Raw genomic sequence first — 21,833 nt, forward strand, 5'->3', positions numbered from 1 at the left:
CAAGTCTCCTAGTTCTCTACATTCCAAACATGATTGATTTCTGTGAATTCTTCAGAAGCACCACTGTCTTTCCCATCTTTACAGATACAGTTCTTCAGCCTAAATAATCATATGTCAGGGAAGCCTTTCCCCACTCTGCAGAAGAGGCTAGCTCTCCTGTTTTACACTCTATTGGCTATTGCACTTGCTCTGCCATTACATGGAGTAGAATTTTTCAATGTATGTTTCCTCCATTCCTCTATAAATTCTATGAAGACATGATTGATGACTGTCTTATTCCCCACAGTATCCTGGGATGCCTGGGGCACAGTGTAGGCACTCAATAAATACTAGATGGATGGATGAATTCATGGATGTATGGATGACTGAATGGATGAATGAGTGAATGAATGGATGGATGGATGGACGAATGAATGAATAAATGCACTAGCTCCCATCCTCAGCCAAAGAACATGTTTAAGCCCCTCCCAATTAACAGAAGTCTTCCTTTAACTATCTCCTTCTCTTGCAATAGTTCTCTTTCTCTTTTCCTTCTCTGATGAGGATCTGGGAAAAGCAGTCTCACTTAGTTTCTTCTGTGTTTTTCATTTTAATTTTTTTGCAGCTGACTGGTACAGGGATCTGAATCCATGACTTTGGTGTTATAAGGCTGTGCTCTAACCAACTGAGCCCACCAGCCAGATTTTCACTTACAGTTTCTATCTCATGTTATAATCACTCTTTCCATGCACTATAATGTCTCCCAACTCCATCACTCCACCGATTGTGCAAGCAACGGACAAATCCACTGCTAGATCCAATGAACACCTCAACATCTGTTATTTTAATTGGTCTCTGCAACATTTGAGATCATCAATGAGAAACTTCTGTTTTAGGACCAGCCCGTGGCTCACTAGGGTGTGTGTGGTGCTGATAACACCAAGGCCACTGGTTCGAATCCCTATATAGGGATGGCTGGTTGGCTCACTTGGGAGAGCGTAGTGCTGACAATGCCAAGTCAAGGGTTAGGGTCCCCTTACTGGTCACCAAAAAAAAAACCAAAAAAAACCCACCAAACTTCTGTGACATGCTCTCTTCATGTTTTTGATTATTCATCTTCTTTTGTCTACTTCCACTCAGCCCTCAAGTGCTGGTATCCACCAGTCTCTGTGTCCTTAGTCCTCCTCCTCTCTAATACTATCTCCCGTCCTTAGCAGATCTCCTCTGTTCCTCACAGCTACAACTGCCGCATATAGCAGTGATGTCTAACTTTAATCCTGATATCCCCCCCTGAACTACAGATTCCATATCTGTACCTCTCTGCCTGGACACCCACATAGCTCAGATAGGGTGTGTGTGGTGCTGATAACACCAAGGCCACTGGTTCGAATCCCTATATAGGGATGGCCGGTTGGCTCACTTGGGAGAGCGTAGTGCTGACAATGCCAAGTCAAGGGTTAGGGTCCCCTTACTGGTCACCAAAAAAAACCCCAAAAAAACCCCACCAAACTTCTGTGACATGCTCTCTTCATGTTTTTGATTATTCATCTTCTTTTGTCTACTTCCACTCAGCCCTCAAGGGCTGGTATCCACCAGTCTCTGTGTCCTTAGTCCCCCTCCTCACTAATACTATCTCCCGTCCTTAGCAGATCTCCTCTATTCCTCACAGCTACAACTGCCGCATATAGCAGTGATGTCTAACTTTAATCCTGATATCCCCCCTGAACTACAGATTCCATATCTGTACCTCTCTGCCTGGACACCCACATAGCTCAGATACCATATCTATAGCTTGGCCAATTATCTCCCCAGGCATCCAAACTCATTCCCCACTTCTCTTTTTCTATCTTGGTAAAATGATGACTTATACCACTCCACTCTGTTGTCAAGACTACCTCTCAAGTTGGTCACTAAGTTCTATCTATTCTATCTCTTAAATATTTCTCAAATTCTCTCCCTCTCCCCATCTCCATTAGCATGCTCTCTCAGTTCAGGCCTTCATCATTTTTTTCTCCCTTGACTATTACAATAGCTTCATAACAGGTTTCTTTACCTATCTCTGCCACATTACTTCCAACATCTATCTATAACACAAATCTTATCCTCTTAAAACAGGCTTCGACAGCTCTTTATATAACAGGCTTTAAAACAGCTCATTAGTCTGTAAATATTATTACAGACTAATGTCCAAACTCCTGGCTTTTGAGGATCTGACCCCTGACTCTCCACCTGCTTTCCTTAAATAAGCATTCTACACTCCTGCCATAGCAACTACTCACTGTTTTTCAAATCTGCCATCCTTTTTCAAGACTTTGAATCTTTGCATATACTGTATCCTCTGCCAAGAATAACTTTTCCTCTTCTGCCTGTTTGTAAACTATTACTCTCTAAGACCCATCTCCTTGTGAAATCTTCACTGAATTACCAGGCAAGCTCCCATTCCTGGCTTGCCAAGACCTTTATGACTTCTCCATTTTGAGTTCCCACAATCTTCATCCTTAAACTCTGGGCTCACACCAAAGTTCTTTCAGTCCCATCTGTACTCTTTTCATTGTTTGGACTGTGTAGGTCCATTTTCAAGGAACCTATTCACTTCGATGAATTCCCTTAAGCCTCTTGGAGCCCACTGGGAAGCTTTCCCTAGACCAGATTAGTTGTTCCCACTTGTCCTCCCATAGCACCCAGAACCTTCAACTTCAAAGCACCTACTGTGCTTCATTATTATAGCTTAGTTATCTCACCTCCTGGCTTGTCTGACAAAAGTGTGAAGACAGAGCCCAGTGGTCTATCTATCTCATTGCTCTATCTCTGAGCTCAGCACAGTGCTGAACACAGACGCTTAGCAAAAGTTTATTGAATGAATGTGTCTGTGTATCTGTCTTCCTCACTTGACTGTGAACTCCCTAAGGGTGGGGACTGTGTCTTATTCATTCATGCTTGACATCAGTTGTGGTGGTGCTGGTGGGAAGGGGTGGGTAGTCAGTAAATCACATGATATTATATGCAGTATCTATCACATCTCGCCCTTAAAGTCCCTATGTGCCCCAGGTCTGATTTAGCCATCATTCCTTGAGTTCCATCTTATAAGACACACTCCAGCAAGTATCCGCATTGGCTTGGCTTTACTCAGCGTCGTCGTTTCCTCAGTTCTTTGGGCAGAAAAACACCAATTTCCTAAATTTGTGCAAGAATCATCTTGGAAACAAATAGCTGGATCTTGAATTTTCTTGACTCCCAAAGCTCTTGAAGCCGTGGCACCAAACCTAACCACTTACCGCTTGAGAGGCCATCATTTCATTTATACTCTGTTCATACTGCTCTGCCAAAATGGCAAGTTTTCTTGTCTGCTCATCTTTCAGTGTCTTTAAGATTGTTTTGTGCTCATTCTTTGGAGTAACTTCCAACTGGTGATTCTTGAGTGCTTTATACTGTTTGGTCTGTACTTTGCAAGTGTCCTGAAACTGTTTTTTAATTTGCATTTCCATGGCCTGTGTAGGAAAAGTGACAAAGGGAAAATAAAGACGTATCATTAAATACAGAAAACCTTCCATTATAATGATACAAGTGTTGGAACCATCTGTCTTTTGGTACAGTGATCCACATTACTAATCAATAATAATGAAAATAATACATACGGCACAGACAAGGGTTAACCCTATGAATGCTTTTTGGTTTCATATTAAATGAACAGAAGTAATTTTGAATTTACAAATGGCTTCAAAATCAAAATGGAGGGATGACAACTCTAAACAGATTGTGGAATATTTTGAAGCTTAGATTGTTAAAAGGTTGGTAATTATTTTCATTGTCTTCTATTGTTTATTGTCCTCCCCCCTTTTTTTGTTTGCTTTTTGCTATTTCCCCCTGTTTCCAAGTGAGAAAGAGGATAGCATTATACAAGCCAGTTCTCACTGCTCTGGATTATAGCAATTCCTCAACAAAGCAATAAAGGAGAACATCTGGGTAGTACTTTACATCCTAACCCATTTCTACTGGATTTCAGCACAAACTGAAAGAGAAATGTGATTTTAGATTTTTGGCCCCATTCAGAGATTGACTTGCATCTAGCAATATCAAATGTGCATTTTGGCAAGGAGAAGGTGGAATGTATTATTTTAAATCTAGAAGGCATTCCATCAGGTTGCCCCATAGTCATGAATGCATTTCATGAACATTTGAGGACTTATGGTGACAGGGATCACTAATTAGACAGCTTAGGATTTGGCTAAAAGAAGTGCATGACCAGTGTGATTGAGGTTGGCTTCACATCTGTGCCAACATTGACAATGTCCTCCTTAACACATAGCAGTGGCTTAGTACACAGAGAATGTTAATTAGTGGTCAGCTAAAACTAGCTGAAGGCAGTGAGGGCCAAAGGAGCTCCTCCACATATCTCTGGTGCAGGAGTAGTAAATGCTTGGCAAAAGTAGATTCCTTCCTGATTCCCATGACAGACATTACTAATAAATCACACTCTTTTCTGCTAAGTTTGGAAGTGGCTTTAGAGTCCTTCCCATTACAGTAGCACTCAAGGTAGCTACTACCAATATAACTTTCTCATTTCCTAGGATTAGAACCATGGACTGCTATTAGTCCAATTTGAAGAGGGCAGGTCATGAAGGGCTCAGAGAAATTACATAATGGATACAAAGAAAAACTAAGAGATCATGTAGTATGGTTTCCAAACCAGCTTGCCTAGCAACATCTCTTCAGGAGCTTGTTAAATACAGACTCTTGTGCTTTACATATGGAGATTCTGATTCAGTAGGTGTGGGGCCCAGAAATCTGTGGTTTTGAAAAGTTGCCCAGGTTACTCTGACAATCACCCAGGTGTAGATACCACTGATCCAGTCCAACACTGCCCAGGAGCACAAATAGGAAACTACTTCTGTCTCCTCTTACCTTTAAGTTTTTTGGCTGTTGCCGAAGTTCCATGACATGCTTTCTGTGCAGTTCCCTTTCTCTCCTCTTATTGTACTCCAGCTGGTTTTCCAGTTCAGTCTGGTGCTGTAAACGGATCAGATCCATGCGTAGCTTCTGTAACGTGTGCAGCTGCCTGTACTCTAGCTCTCGGGTGGACTCATCGTGCCGTATTAGCATGGCATGCTCCATCTCCTTCTGTGTCCTCTTTTTATTTAGTTCCTGCATTTAGGAACAAAAGATAAGTGGAGAGAGATGAATGGAGACAAATTGGGAGGAATACACAACTACATGAGGGATGGCAAGGAATAGCACTACTAACAATCTCTTAATTAAGCCCATTAGTGTTTGGCAGCAGGACTTAATGAGATTAGAGTAAAAATCCCTGGAGGTTTAGATTCTGCTCATGGGTCTACCACTTACAAGATGGGCAACTTCATAGCAATCACAACTGCACTATCTGTAAAATGGGATTAATTCTACCAGACTCCCTTTTACCTCAAAGAGTTGCTGTGAACCTTCATAAGGTAATGTGCCATGCATAGGTTTAAATAAATGTTTCTTCAGTTAAACCAGAGCTTCTTTACTGTGGCTGCCCATTAAAATCACGTGAGGAAGCTTGTCAAACATAAGATGCTTGAGTCCCACAACCTGAAATTCTGATAACTGTCTGGGATAGGGCCCTGATGTCAATTAGTTTTAAGAGTTTTCTGGGTGATTATAATATGCAATCAGGTCTGAGAATTTAACTGAGTTAAACTGATAGTATCTGCAATGTTCTTAGCTTTCTGGGAAATACCCTGTTTTTGCATGTATCAGAAGTAGGCCAATTATCCATTTTTTAAAGTCTCAGAGTTCAGGGCATGCTGGGAAAAAGCAGATGAGATCTCTTCCCTTTCATCTCTCCCATTACAGTCTGTTTGATCATCTCTAGATCTAATTACTCTGTTCTTTTCAGTTCTACTCATGTCTTTCATTTTTTCTTTTTGGTTGTTGAAGGGGTGAAGGAAAGCAAACTAGAAAAACAGGGGAAGTTGGGTGAAATTTTTTTCATTCACCAATGCAATAATAGTTCCTAAATGGCACTATATAAATATCTGAACCATGTGCTCTGGGTACCTAAAAATGTTTACTAAGCCATGACTTCTGTCCTCAACTTGCTAACACTCTGATAGAAAAGTGTAATAGACATTTACTGAAGTATATGCTCAGCTCACAGCTGAATCAGAGGTAGACACGTGGCCCAACTGGGCCAATCTATTTTCTCTACTAGGAATTTGGAATTGGAATTCAGAACCAGTTAATCTCTATGTGTGACTGGGATTGAGGGGCATATAAAAATTGCATGTATGGTAGTCATCTACTGCTATGACAGCTGAGGATTACAGAAAGCTGGGATTTGGAGCAACAATAATAAAAAAAGAGAGAAGAAAAAAGTGCAGGGAACATACTGATGCCCAAGTTCCTGACTAGTTCTAAGCCCTCCTGTAAGTCCAGCTGTATTACTGCTATTGGGTTTTATGAGACATTCCAATATTTCTATAGTAAATTCTCTGGTTCTGGCTTAAGCTAGCTAAAATAAGTTTCAATTAACATGCAAACCAAATAACTAATTAGTACAGGAAAATAAGTTTTATGTGCAAATTTAAAAGAAAAGAGAGCAAGGTTGAAAGTGATAAGTACTATAAAGAGGTAAAGATTTTATGCTATAACATTTCTGAAAAGGATGGTATTATTACTAGTTAGGAAGGCCACAGAAAGGAGAAAGCTTTTGAGCTGGACTTTAAATTAGAACAATAGGGTGCCTCTCTTCTCTGATAGCATCCATTATGGGAGAAAACGCAAGTCCTTTGTTTGCATAGAAATATCAATAACATTTGTCTATTGCTATGGGTGAGAATATCTTGTATACTTGGGCCCTCTATCCATTTGAAGAGAAGTCCTTTAAACAGCACAGGATCTAATACCAGAGCCCAGTCACTAATCATTCATTTATTCATTCAGGAAATAGTTGTCAAGCATTTACTATGTGTTGGGCACTGTTGTGGCACTGGGAGTAGAACAGTGAACAAGTACATCCCTTCGTGGAACTTATTTTCTAGTGCAGAAATATCCAAAGTATAAATGCAATTTAAATTTGTTTTAAGGAATAAAAGATAATCTCCTAGAGCATCTTACCCCATCTCCTCCTGTGTTTTTTCTTTTCCTTGTTTTATTTTTCCTCTTTACCCAGACCATCAAATTTCTTCTTTTAAAAATCAGTAACTGGCCCCTAGGTGGCACCAAAGGACAGCGAGCCCTTCCCACAGATTAATGCTATCCCAGACCAAGGACCAAGAGAAAGCCATTTAAAATGGGTAAAGGTCTTGTTCCTACGTCAATGTATCATTTTTGGCCTTTGAGTTCCAGGAGTCCCAATATTGAGCATTTATATATCCCACATTTTCCTAAATTGAGAAGTCCAAACTGAGTCTGAACTGCCCAGAGCCCTGAAATTCATGGAGGGTAGGCGGGGGGACAAAATAAAAGACAAAGCAAACAAACATTTTTTAGAAGTCAAGTGCTTCTCTCTTGGGTTAGAAGTGATTGGTCTTTATAACAAGCTACACAGCTAATACTAATACCTACTAAAGTTCAAGAATCAATGGAAAAAAACTCTCAGGGTGTGAGTCACTTTCAGCTTCTCCACTGACTCACTGTATATTGTTTTGGTCAAGGCTCTTAATCTATGGTTTAGTTTCTTCAGGTGTAAAGTGAGGATAACGGTACCCATGATGAATTACCATGCTTGTGAAGACGAAATGAAAGACTGTAAAAAAATGCTTCAGAATATATAAATATGTGACTATTATTTTTCTGTATTCAGAAGTGCCTCTTAATATCTTAAATGTAGATTCTATAAACTATTAGAAGAGTGAGAGAAATCTTATACTGAAATGGTTTTTCTGTTACAATTCTTGGTTGTTCCCTTTACCTTTAGTTTGTACATCTAAGTTGCTGATGTGTAAGATGGTAAGCTGCCTAGAATATTTTAAAACATGGGGAAAAAATCATTATTCATGAACTCGGTGCTGTGCCTACATAAAAATGTGTAATGTGCTTTCAATTTTTAAAAGTTATTTCATATATCTTATGCAATCCTAACTGCAACCCTAAGAGATGGTAAGACTGCAGGATTTACCCCTTTTATCTATGAATAGTAAGTCATGTGGGAATTGAGGTCATACAACTTCTATAAAGCAGAACTGAAGCTAAAATGTGGGATTTTTGATTTTCAACATTTTTCAATAAAAGATGTCCCAATGAATGGCTTATATTTTCCTGTTTTATGCTTTTTCAGTGTGTGATGCAATATATTCTGAGGAGTTCCTCTGCTTTAGCTAGACACAATTGCTGCTCTATCTGTACAAAAGACACAATATACATTTGAGCCACATCATGTGTACCTTTAGCTTATACGAATTCAAAAAAATGAGGGGGGCAAAACCAAAAAAAAAACCAAACAATGCTATAGGCGATTCTGTCCAGCAGTGCACTCAATGTATGTATGCCCTGGAGTGAGTGTAGGTGAGAGACATGTAGCTCCCTTTCCCTGAGCCCACATCATATGCTGTGAGCATCTTGCCAAGCTGAGTGTGGGCTCAGTGTTGAAATGTGTGTACTTTTCATACCACATGGTCCCTAAACACACTACCATACTTTATGTGACTCTACCTGCTGTGTAAGACATGGCCCCATGGTGCATTCCCTAATACCCCCTTCCCCAACTGTGTTCCAAGCATTCTATTTTCAGTTCCAATGGAGGTGATACTGACTTCTTTAAAAGAAGCTGATCTCACTCATGCCAAAATTGTATTCTCATGTCCACTGAGGGTGAGTAAGAAACTAGAATTCAAACTTAAATGGAGATGTTGTTAGCCTATGATATTTAATGCTTTCTCAGTTTCAGGTTTTAGTTTCAACAACTGGTTAGAAAATGGTGAGTGTCTGTGTGCAGTGGTGATAGAAGAGGTTCAACCCAGTTTATGGTGGTCCTTTTAAATGTTTTCATTATTAAAAGGGTTGCTAATATTCATTTTTGGCAAAGATATAGGAAAACATGCACTCTTATGCTTTGTTGGTGGGAGTATAAACCCCTTTAGAAGACAATTTGGCAATATCTATTTAAATATTCAGATGTGCAGTTGTCCCTTGGTATCCATGGGGGATTCATTCTAGGACTTCCCTCAGATACCAAAATCCATGAACGCTTAAGTCCTTTACATAAAATAGTGCAATATTTGCATATAACCTATGCACATCCTGTTTACTTTAAATCATCTTTAGAATACTTATAATATCTAATACAGTGCAAATGCTATGTAAATAATTGTTATTATCGTATTGTTTAGGAATAACAACAAAGAAAAAAAGAATATACATGTTTAATACAGATGCAATTTTTTTCCCAAATATTTTCATCCCACAGTTGGTTGAATCCACATATGTGGAACCCATGGATATGGAGGGTTGACTGTATTTACTCTTTGACTCAGAAATTTCACTTCTAAGAATATATCCTACAAAAATAGTTGTATATAGGGCTGGCCAGTTAGCTCGGTTGGTTACAGCGCAGTGTTATAACACCAAAGTCAAGGGTTCAAACATCTGTACTAGCCAGCCACCAAAACAAAACAAAACAAAACAAAAAACCAAGAAAACAAAACTTGCGTATGTGGAAAATATCTATGTACAAAGGTGTCCTCTGTAGCGTGGTTAGTAATATTGTAATACTTCAAGCACGATGTCCACTGAAAAGTGAGTGCCTTATTAAATAAATGATTTTATAGCCATACAACAAAATACTACTAGGTTAGAAAGAATGAGGCAGAGCTGTACCTGCTAGATAGTAAATGAAAAAAGACAAAAACAAACAAACAAAAAAACAGTATAGTGGACATCTGTTAATTTTTGTAGCTCAGCATCCATTTTCCCTTTGTTTACAAGCTCCCTTTTTTGCTTTAAGAAACTACTCCACCCTATCTCGAATCAGGGAGAGTGCTGAGCAAGGAATAGGCACATTATCCAATCCTGTTCTTTTTCTCCCAGGAATTTGAATATTGAACAGAAATGATACAAAAGTTAAAAATGGTTGGAGGCGATACATCCAAATGGCAGTGCCTTGAGGAGCATTTGTTATCTTCTGCTCTCTAGGACACAGAAAGTTGCTTTTCCAGCTTGGTTCTTCATCTTTTCTGGCTTGATTCTTCAGCTGTCACCTACCCCATATCCTTCCAGTAAATTCCTTTCCATCTTAAGTCAGCCAGAGTTTGTTCCTACTGCTTACAAATCAAATAACCCCAATGATACAGAGTAATCTCATTTTTGTAAAGTTAAAATCATGTATAATATAAAAACTGTACGTATGTATACAGGAAAAAAAAATCTGGAAATACATATGCCACATTAGCGTGATTGTTTCAAGGTAGAGATTGGGTGGAATGAGATCACCAAAAAAGGAGAGATGGGGTGATATCGATCAAATGGTTTAAAGTTCCAGTTATGAAAGATGAGTAATTCTGGAGAGATAATGTACAGCATGGTGATGATAGTTGACAATACTGTATTGCATACTTGTAATTTGCTAATAGTATAGATCTTAAGCGTGCACGTAAATGGTGACTCCTCCTTCTTCTGAAATTCTCACTTCCATTTGGTCAGTTCTGCTTCAGGAATGTTACTCTGATCTAATCTCCCCCCTCCCTCCCCACTGTCCCTTCCAGGCTAGAACTAGAGAAAGAGCAACCTAGCTGACCTCACTGCACTTTGCCTCTCAGCACTCCAGCCTATCTCTTGTACGGACACACTAATTCTTCAAAACACTGGAAAATGTCATCAGTTCGCTTCCCTCCCTGCTGAAAAGCCTCTGATGGCCATGCACTGCCTTCAGGCTAAAATCGAAACGCCTTGCCTTAGACAAGGCCCTCCACATTCTGCTTCCGACTCCTCTTGTTCTGCCGCTCTACTCCACACACCCAGAACTCTGGGCACACTAACTTCTCATCAATCACCGAATCCTCCAAGCCCATTCACGACTATATACCCATGATACTTTATTTATGTCTACTATTGTACCTAACGTATTATATTGTAATTAGTCTATTACAAGCCTGTTTCTCTTCTTAGACTTGGGGCCACTTGAAGGAAGGGAGTACAGCTTCTGGGTAGCGCTGGCATCTAGCACAGTGCCTGGCAAAGCACTGTGCCCGGCAAAGGAGGCACCCTGTACATGTTGGATGACTGAATGAATGAACTCAATTATAGAGCATCATACTGTCATTTAATTTTTCATGTGAGTTACAAAAACACAAGTCCTTGACAAGCAGGCTGAAAGCAAAAATTCTCTATTCTATTTCTTTTGATTCTTAACTGCATGATATGGCCTATAATATGTGTTCAATAAAATTCTATTACATTTATTTAGAAAAAGCTGTTTTCTCGTTCTGCAAATGGGCTTTCTTTTATCAATGGTAAATTAATTTCCTGACTTTTTCTGTATACCTGTTCTATGGCAGACACTGTGCTAAAGGCTATAAAAGGTAAGGATACAGGAATGGACAAAACAGACATGGCCTCACATAGCTTAATAAATCAATGACAATGGTTACAAACATAATAAATACCTCCCGAATGTTCTGCTGCTCCACCTCGTGCCGCTTGATCATTATTTTCCGCTTGAAGAAACGACAGTTTTTGTCGTAGTACAGTCTCTGTTGAGTGAGAAGGTGGGCTTCCTCTTCAGCCTGTGTGTGCTGCAAATTCTCTTTATGCTTGGATATCCGCTCTTGCTTTTCTTTCTTGGGTGTGCTATGGTCCTCATTCATTTCCTTAATCATCAGAGAAATGCAAATCAAAACCACATTGAGATATCATCTCACCCCAGTTAGACTGGCCATTATTAAACAGACTGAGAATAACAAATGCTGGAGAGGATGTGGGGAAAGGGGACTCATCTACACCATTGGTGGGACTGTAAATTAGCACAGCAATTATGGAAAACAGTATGGAGGTTCCTCAAACAACTACAGATAGAACTACCGGATGATCCAGCAATCCCGCTGCTGGGTATATATCCAAAGGAATGGAAATCATCATGTCAAAGGGAGACCTGCACTCCCACGTTCATCGCAGCTCTACTTACAATAGCCAAAATATGGGACCAACTAACCACTGCCCATCCATGGGAAAATGTGGTATATATACACAATAGAATACTACTCAGCCACACAAAAGAATGAAATTCTGCCATTTGCAGCAATGAGGATGAGTCTGAAGAAAATTATGTTAAGTGAAATAAGCCAGACAAGGGAAGAGAAATACTGCATGTTCTCACTTATAACTGAGTGCTAAGAAAGAAGGAAGGAGGGAAGGAAGAAAAAGAAAGAAAGAAAAGACCACAACAATACGTTGAACTTTCAGGAGAGAACAAACCTAAGGATACTAGAGATGGGGGAGAGGGAGGGAGAGGGTTTGGGCAGTGATATGTTGGGTAAAGGGCATAAAGAAAAATTATGATTTGTAATAAAGAATATGCTAATAATAATATAATAATATACTATGGCTCTTTGCCTTATGTATGTGCTCAGTACAATAAAAATACTAAACTCTCAAAAAACAAAACAAAACAAAAACCAAGCCAGTCTCATAAAACAAAAGGAACTATAACAGCTTATTTGCAACTGCATATTAAACTATTTGCAAAGCCAATGAAAATGTAAGTACAGAAGGGTTCGGTGTTGCACATCTGTTCCCCTCCCCTAACATTTTTTTTTTTTCCCCATTAAACGAGTATCAAGTGAGAGGAAATCTTGTGAGTTTCCATATCTCTCTGGCTTCTCACGCTCAGAAATTAATTGTTCACTCATTCATTCAACACACACTTACTAAGCTCCTCTCATGTGACAGGCACTGTTCAAGGCACAGGATACAATGGTGAGCAAAACATGGTATCTACCACCATGGGCTTTACAGTCTAGAATCAAAAATTAATCAAAGAATCACAGAAATGAATTGAAAATTATTGTAGTAACTGCTGTGAAGAGGAAGTATGTGGTCCTATAAGAATGTTTAATAGAAAATATTTGGCCTTGGTAACAACTAAGCTGAAATTTGAAAAATTTGTAGGAATTAACCAGTGGAAAAGGAGAGGGAACAGCACATCCAAAACCCTCAGGGTGGCGGAGGAAACGTAGAACGATCAAGAAAAGAAGACCACGGTGGTTGGTGTGGTGTGACATGAGATATGGCTGGCCAGGTAGGCAGGACCATTCAGGCATTACAGGCCAAGTTAAAAACACTGATCTTTAGCATAGGAGAAATGGACTTTATATATGTGGGAATGCCATAATGAGATGCATGTCAAAAAGATGACTGGCTGCCATGTGGTGAACAGAATGAAGGAGGCAAGAGCACGTCCATGGAAACAGCTGGGAGGCTACTGCTACAGTCCAGGCGAGAGAGATAATAGTAGCTTGGACAACGGAGGTGGTAAGACTAAGAGAAGTGGACAGATTCCAAAGACAAGAGATGACTATGAAAATGTCACTATTTTGAATTTAAGGAAAAAGCATTCTTCATTTGGGATTAGAGGGTAAATAAACCACCTGTATTTTCAAAAGTATAAGATTCACATTTTTTCTGGAACACATGGGCAAAGGGAAGACAGCAGTGAATCAGAACATTTATGATGTCAGTGTATGGTGAAAGTAAGAAGACCACTTTTACAGAAAGTACAGTATACCCTTTGTTCATACTGACAAACTTGACCTATAATATTTGGTTAACTAGTCACTCGGTTGAAATCTTTAATTGCTAACACCTATTTTACTTAGCGTTTTGTGATGTGGACGTCACACTCTATTTAGGTTATTTTTGCACTTAGCCAAGAAGTCCTTGTAAATCAACTTTCAACTATCCTGTTCCAGTGAAGTCTTAAGTGAAATCTTATAGTCAGGAAGAGAGAGAGCTGTTTCCATCATGAAGTAAGCTGGGTGACTCATCTCTTCAGGCCGTGACTTCACTACTAGGTTCAGCATTAACCACTAGATTGCATGTCCAAATTCAAATTTGATCATAAAAATTCACTCAAAAATAAAGAATAAATTATTTCTGGACTATCCATCATTCTGGATAAGCCATACATACCCCTGTTATCTATCGACAGTGGGGATAATGGAGATTGTTTTGTCATCCCCAAGACAATACCTTTCAGTACTGTATGTCAATATCTAAATATGTGTGACACTTAAAATAGTCTAAACTAAGATTTACTTCATAAGGAGTGATATTAGCTTTGCACAGAAAGGTCTATTGAGGGTAACTCAAATTGGATTTGGGCTTGTTTTTCTTCACGAACATGTTGAAAGACTTTTAAGTTTAGGTCTGTGCCTCTAATGCTCATGAATCTGAGTATGGTAAAGCAAAAATAGCCTTATGCCTGAGGACTCAGTGGGGACTCTTGAATGCTGTTCTGTTGGAGAATCTTCTAAAGGAAGAGTTTATGCAATCTCCAAATATCTCAGTGTTACAAAAGCTCAAAATAGTGGCCACAGTCATAAAGTATGGCCTCCAGAGTGTTAGTGAACACATGGAATTAGAAATAAGAAGGTACTTAGAAGTGAGAAAATCTCAAAATATCTTAATGAAAAAATCAAGACTATATCTGTGATCCAGCAACATCCTTCTATTATGATATAATAATTAAGCTCAAGCCAATAACTAAAAGAAAATGAAGAGGGCGTGAACCTTCTTCATTGGGCTATCTCTCTCTATACCCTGGTTTCCTACACCTTATAGTATCAGAAATTTTTCCCATTCAGCCAGTGTGGATCAACTACAATTTTCCATCAGGCCAGTGGCTTACCTGAGCAGGGCACAAGATCCTGAGGCCCACCCCAACCCACCTGCTTTCACTTCCTAATTTAAAAAGAATTGGAAAAGAACCTCCCTAAGTCCTGTATTATTAACCTACAAATCAGAATATGAGCTCAAAGGTATAATTTCATATACTAAAACAATGCCTCATATTGGATTTTATTAAACCTTAATACAGTTAGTAATATACAAACAAGAAATCCTACGTCTTGTGAGAAGGAAAGTCTATGGAACTACAGACCATTTATTGTAAGTACTGGAAAAATGAGAAATGAAGAATGTGAGCTTTCAGATCAAATTGCAGTTCCTCAGGACACTCATATGAAGACAAGTGGTTTTCAATCAAACATTCCAGAGTCAACCATTCATCTATCAAATATTCACATGTACCAAACACAGGGATACAGTTAGCAAAAAGAAAGACATGGTCTCTGCTCTTATGACACTTACAAGCTAGTAGGGTAAGTAGCTCAAATAATCACTAAAAAACGGTATAATTAAAAGCTCTAGTGTTATGAAACCAGAGACCTCTGTCTTGGTCGCGGCAGTTAGGAAAGGCTTCTCTGGGGAAGTAATATTTGAGTTAAGGTCCTAGTAATCAATCCTAAGTCTTACAAGAAGTGTGTTGGGGGGGAATGGGGTAGGAGGAGGAATTAACTGAGCAGAATTGTGGTCAGGAAGGTCTTGGGGTGGGGAGAGCGTCTTGGCAGAAGAAACAGTATGTGCAAAGGCCTTGGGGAAGGGTGGAGCTTGATACATTTGAGGAACTGAAAGGTGACCATCATGGCTCCAGCAACAAAGAGTTGGGTGGGGGATGGGGGAAGCATTGGAGTGAGATGACACTTGAGGGGTAGACTAGTAGCAGACCATGTACGGACTTCCAGGACTTTGATCCGTCCTAACAGCAATAGAAAGTCAATAGATTTTAAACCTATGGGATGATATGACCAGATTTATGGTTTGAAAAGATCACTCTGGCTGAAGTGTGGAAAATTAACTGGAAGTAGGCAAGAATGGTTTAGAGTTAGATCAATAGTTCTGGAAATGTGGTCCCTGAACAAGCAGCATCAGAACCACCTGGGAACTTGTTAGAAATACACATTTTCAAACTCTACCCCATACCCGCTGATTCGGAAAATCTAGGAGTGGGTTAGCAATTTTATTTTTTTAAAAAGATGACCAGTAAGGGGATCTTAACCCTTGACTTTGTGTTGTCAGCAGCACACTCACTCAGTGAGCTAACTGGCCATCCCTATATGGGATCCAAACCTGTGGCCTTGGTGTTATCAGCATCACACTCTCCTGAGTGAGCCATCTTTAATTTTAATAAGTATTTCAGGTGATTCTAATGTAAAGTTTGAGAATTGCTGGATTAGAATATTGATCACAATGCAAGATGAGTCAATTTTAAGTTCCAACCATTCTAATGGCAATGTGGCAACTATAAATATGGGTACCCTTACCTCTTTTATTTTTTCCTTACAAATCTTATACTGCTTCTTCTGACTTTCTAAGAAAGTTGTCAAATCTTTCTTCTGCTGGGCCAAGATCTGTTGCTGGAACTTCTTCTCATCTGCTGCAGCTACCTTTGCCTGATAAAATAACAAATATGATCTAGGATGAATCTATGCTGTTTTCCACACAGAATTCAGCTGTTTATATTCTCCAATGCATTGAAAGAATCTGTAAGTGCTGAATAATGTAATATTTTTTGAACAAATAATAAAAAAATAAAGAAATGTTTTCTCTGATTCTCTTATATCTTAAATTAAAAAAAAAAGAAATTTTTACCATTGAAAAATACATTCCCAATTATGGGAAAAATATGAAGGTGAACCATAAGCATGTTTTATTGAACACAAAAATATTCATGGAGTGAAAGGAGAACTAAGGATTATAGTAAAGAATTTTTACCATGGTAGTCGAAGGGTTAAATTATAAAAAGGGGTAAATAACCATGACTGGCCAGTTTTATTCAAAGAATCAAACTCTAAACAATTAATTATTCCAACTATCAGATTTCCTAGTGGGATTATCCCAGGTATATTAGGAAAGCTAATGACATTTTGTTCTCTCGGGCACTTAATACAATCCACAACAGTCAGACACACTATGACATTTTTGGGGGTCCTAAATGGGTAAAACACAGGCCAAATAAAAGGCAATCCAATAAATACTGGCTTCTGAAAGTGCCCAAATCTAAGTTCCAGGTAACCATCAGATGAAGCACGTAGGCGAGATGAGGGATTTAGAGATAGGGAAGTATGCTTCTTTGTTCTTTTTATGTATCTTTTCACCTTTAGCTTCCATTATCAACAATTCTTCCATTATGAACAATTCTCTCCACATATTTACCAAGTCAAATTCCCAAGAAGGAATCTGGTTTATTTAACCAACAACATCAATGTTTGGGCAGAGGTTTTCACGCCAGACTGCCTCATAGATTGATGGCTGTTAAGGAATGCCTTCTTCCACAATCTGATGTTTCCTTCCATGTGCAGAAAGTGAGTGCAATTACTGAAACGCCCCTGGAACCCTGTCCCCAGTCACTCCATCCCGAGAAAACACAGAATTCACAAATTCACCTACTCCTCTAGATTATGTAAGTCTTATGGGGGGGGGTGGGGTCACAGGGAAGGTGACTTGGTTTCTTCTCCTATCTAACATTCATCAGTAATAAAGGTGATATTTTGACTATCTGCCTTATCCTTCCATCAATTTTTAAAATTAGTTTAGAGCCTGGATGGGGAAAGAGATGTTCCCCAGAAAAACCCAAAACTGGCCTGATTAATTCCCTGCTGCCATTGGTCAGGTGTCCAACTTTAGTCCAATCAGCTGTAGGCAGGGACTATCACCACTAAAGAAGACTAAAGTCAGTCCTCCCCACTCTCGGATTCATGGATTCAACCAAATATTCTTTTTTTTTTTTTTTTTAAAAAAAAAATATGACCGGTAAGGGGATTTTAACCCTTGATTTGGTGTTGTCAGCACCACGCTCACCCAGTGAGCAACTGGCCATCCCTATATGGGATCCGAACCCGTGGCTTTGGTGTTATCAGCACCACACTCTCCTGAGTGAGCCACAGGCCGGCCCACAACCAAATATTCTTAAAAAACCCCCCCCAAAACAAAAATAATGATATAACAACGAAAAGTAATACAAATAAAAAAGCAGTACAGTATAACAACTATTTCCATTGTATTAGATATTACAGTAATCTAGAGGTTAGATGCAAATACTTTGCCATTTTATATAAGGGACTTAAGCATCTGCAGATTTTGGTATCCTTGGATTTTGGTTTCTGTGGGGATCCTGGAACCAATCCCCCGTGGACACCAAGGGATGACTGTATTTGTAGAGTGGTTTACTTCTGAAGAGGACTGGGGGTATGGTAGGCACATTAACAGACCTGTGCTGTGCAAGTTCTCAGAAGATAGCAGCATCTTGTTTCCCTTTACTCCTACCCAGACCACCACTGAGGGAATGATGTTCACAATATATACAAACGGACAAGAATGTAATATACATCTTTAGTTACTATTTTAGCTCTGAATGACAATTTTAACTAGGCCCCCTCCCCCTCTTGCTAACATTCTGCCATTGACTGGCTCAGGCTGGTTGCGGCATGAAGGCATGTGTGGACATACTGACCTCCTTTTCTATGATAGCCACTTGCTTCTTGGCCAGCTTCTCCAGCTCGATGGACGAGTTGTTGGCATGAGTCTCCACCTCCTTCTGTAGCTTGAGGCGGTGCTCGTCCATCTCAGCCTTCAGTTTGTTCTCCAGGGCGATCAGCTGCTTCTGGTGCTGGCGCCGCATCCGCTTATAACCTGACATCTGTTCCCGCAACTCGTTCTCCTGCTCATGCTCATGGATCTGTCGTGTAACCTGAATTGGGTTGGGGAACAGAACTCGGATAACCAGATTCATGGGAGACAAACTTTCAGGCAAAGTAGAAGAACTCTCTGGCATAATTTTATTTATCATCATCAACATCAATTTACCTCCTATTTACTGAATCCTCACCTGTAGTGGGCACTGTGCCGGGTGCTCTTTATATACTTTCTCTCTAATCCTCAAAATCATCTCATTCACTCATTCATTTTATTCATTCATGAGGCAGGTGTTACTGACCCATTTTTATAGAGGAAGAAATTGAGATTTGAAGGAAATAATTTATTCATTCAGCCAAAACATGTTTACATATTTTTGAGATACCATCATATATATGGCTCAAGGTCACATAGCTAATGAGGAGAGGAGTTGGGATCCAGACCCATTTCTGTCTGATTCGTGTCATGCTATTTCCACTACATCAAAAGTTCTCAACCTGGACACTGTTAATAATGGACTGGATAATTCTTTGCTAGGGGGGCTGTTTTGTGCATTGTAGGATTTTTTGCAGCATCCCTGGCCTCTAGCCACTAGAAGCTAGTAGCACTTCCCAAGTCATGCAATCAAAAGTGTCTCCAGACATTGCCAAATGTCCCCTGGGGGACAAAGTCCCTCTAGCTGAGCACTATTTTTTTTTTAAGGTTCATGTCTCTAATAGTCACAGGAACCCTGAATATCGCATAATTTATTTCCTATTCTTTATTTCCTTTTTTTTTTTTTTTTGCTGGCAGGTGCAGGGATTATTTCTTATTCTTAATATGAGTTGAGAGACAGAAACAGAGAGATCACCTTTTAAATCATCTGTCTCCCTCCTCCCCTTCTCCACAAAAGAGATGTTAACAAATTATAATGTATTTACTTGCTCTCCTAAAGAGGAGAAAGAATTTCTATGAATTTTGGATGGCTACTTTTCTTAGTAACTTTTCCTTAACTCATTCTCAAGTAAATATCCAACAAATCGAAGAGTGCAAACATAACTTCTGGTACCTCATGTTTCTATTAAACTTTTCATGATTTTCCAGTCCTTCCTTCAATTTATCATACCTTTTAATTTTCCTGTTAGATTCTCTGATCACTTTCTTCTGATTTTTCCTATGTATTTTAGAAAAAAATGTAATTACAGGGTTATAACTTTCGTTTTGTTCTTTGCTAAGTAATTTAATCATTCCTATCTAAGCAAGCCACTTCTCCCCATCCTAACCCCCAAACAAGTTTTACTGGAAATTTTCATGCTGCTATTAATTCTCTGTACTATTTTCAGTTTATGGGTCAAAGTGTATTTTATACAAAGAACAGTTTGTTTCTCTGCTCTTTTTTAGAAGGTGTCACTACATACTAGACTGAGTCCTTACTATCAAGAGAGTGCTGTTCTGTAACTGGATACATAGTATTATCAAAGTACACCATTAAACAGTAGCCAAACTTTGAAACCTTTCCAGCTGAAACTAACACTAGATTTCATATTCATTTCTCATTTCTGAAGGACAATCCTCTTTAAAGTACGAGGAATAAGAGCAGAAGATACTTAAAGACCAAAAAAGAATAGCAACACCGAAAAGGCACCTAACACTCTAAAGAAAATAAATGATCTATTTTTGTTACAATACTGTGTTATTTTTTTAATGGACTTATTACTTGATAAAAAGAAGAAGTAGGTTGAAATGTACGTGTAAATTTTACTTCCTCTTGCTTATGCCGTCCTGAGGTTCAACTTCAGGGAGAAACAATTCCAATCAACAGAAAGGATAGCATTTAGTCCTTTCTGGATTCACTTGTTTTTCAGATGAATATGGCAGTAAAGTGTCTGTTTTAGGGTAATGGGTTTTAGACATGTTGTATTCAGATACTTATTTTTACTTATTTTAGTACTTTAATCAGATTCCCAAAGCTGAGGCACTGTACACTCTAAAATTATCATGGCACATTTAAAACTTGCCACAAGCACTGGCTTATGGCCAATGAAATATTCTCAGGATGGCCATTTCTCTAAACCAGGAGGCCTAAAGATAAAATGAAAATGAGTTGTGTCAAGAACACTTTCTATCTTAACTGGTGGGTGGTCCCTGTAAAGAGGGTGGTCCTACTGCCTACCAGATCATACCTGGCATAAGTATGTGGCAAAGATTAATTACAAAGCTCAACATGCTATCATTGTACATCACTGAATTCCAGGAGAGACACTTAGCTTTTGAAAGCTTTCCATAATTGGAATTATCACCTTCTTAAACTCCTAATAGCACCTTCCATTTGTCACAACCAAACCTTCTAAGTTTCAAATTGTTTTTTTGGGTACATACAGAAATAGTGAGTTTTATAATTCCATGCTCAAGCTAGATAGATGAATTTAAATAAAAGTATAACCAGATGTTTCATTTGTGAAATCTAAGGTGAAATATATAAAAATATGTTACTTACAGTTGTGTATGCCTATGTGTTTTAAGTTTATACTGTATGTTTTAAGAATATACTACTTGACCAAAAGAATTAAAAAAAATAGCCCATAATTTTATCATGCCTTATGGTTTACAAAGTGCTTTCATGTATAATTTACCTCTTTAATTTTTATAAGGCCTGGGATTTGAACCAAGGTCTTATGTTTCTTGAATTATTTGAGGAAATTTATATCACAGAAAAGACAGAAAGAGGGATTATTATTTGTTCTGAAATAAGAGAGGGAATCAACACCCAAAAAAGTCAATGCTGGAGAGAGTGGAAGTCTAAATTACAAATTGAGTAAGTCTGAAAATGGGAGAGAATTATAGAGATGTAGTGGCTACAGTTTTTACAATGGGAGCTTCAAAAATGTGATCAGCTAAAAGTGGGCAGTACCATCTTGTCATACCCAGTAGGTTGCTTGGAGAAAAACCCCCTTTTAACCCTTACTATATAACTGACCTTGAGCAAATTACTTATCCTCTTCAAGTCTCTCAGTTTCTTCATATGTAAAGAGAAACTACTACTATTTTCCTCAAGGTCGGTGGACAAGATCGCATATATGAAATTGCCTGGCAAGGTGTTTGATGTGTAGGAAATGTTCAATATATGCTGGTTTCCTTCCTTCTCCAGCCAGGCTCTGAGAAACATGTCTCTTTTTCTTCTGCTTAACATTTCTGGTGATGCGGACATA

General features: G+C 38.9%; 1 protein-coding gene across 3 annotated transcripts in view; it reads right to left on the minus strand.

Moving 5' to 3' along the window:
- Nucleotides 1-21,833, minus strand: part of TAOK3 (TAO kinase 3) — an 87,060-nt gene that overhangs the window by 7,273 nt on the left and 57,954 nt on the right. For all 3 annotated transcript variants that reach the window (XM_008580647.1, XM_008580649.1, XM_008580648.1), the window contains 5 exons: nucleotides 18,464-18,700; nucleotides 16,275-16,403; nucleotides 11,562-11,765; nucleotides 4,882-5,121; nucleotides 3,255-3,467 (listed from right to left, as the gene is read on the minus strand). In XM_008580647.1, coding sequence (XP_008578869.1) covers nucleotides 3,255-3,467; nucleotides 4,882-5,121; nucleotides 11,562-11,765; nucleotides 16,275-16,403; nucleotides 18,464-18,700 — 1,023 coding nt within the window. The remainder of the gene's footprint in view (nucleotides 1-3,254; nucleotides 3,468-4,881; nucleotides 5,122-11,561; nucleotides 11,766-16,274; nucleotides 16,404-18,463; nucleotides 18,701-21,833) is intronic.

This window comes from Galeopterus variegatus, unplaced genomic scaffold (genome assembly GCF_000696425.1).
Source record: "Galeopterus variegatus unplaced genomic scaffold, G_variegatus-3.0.2 Scaffold2137, whole genome shotgun sequence".
Taxonomy (NCBI): Eukaryota; Metazoa; Chordata; class Mammalia; order Dermoptera; family Cynocephalidae; genus Galeopterus; species Galeopterus variegatus.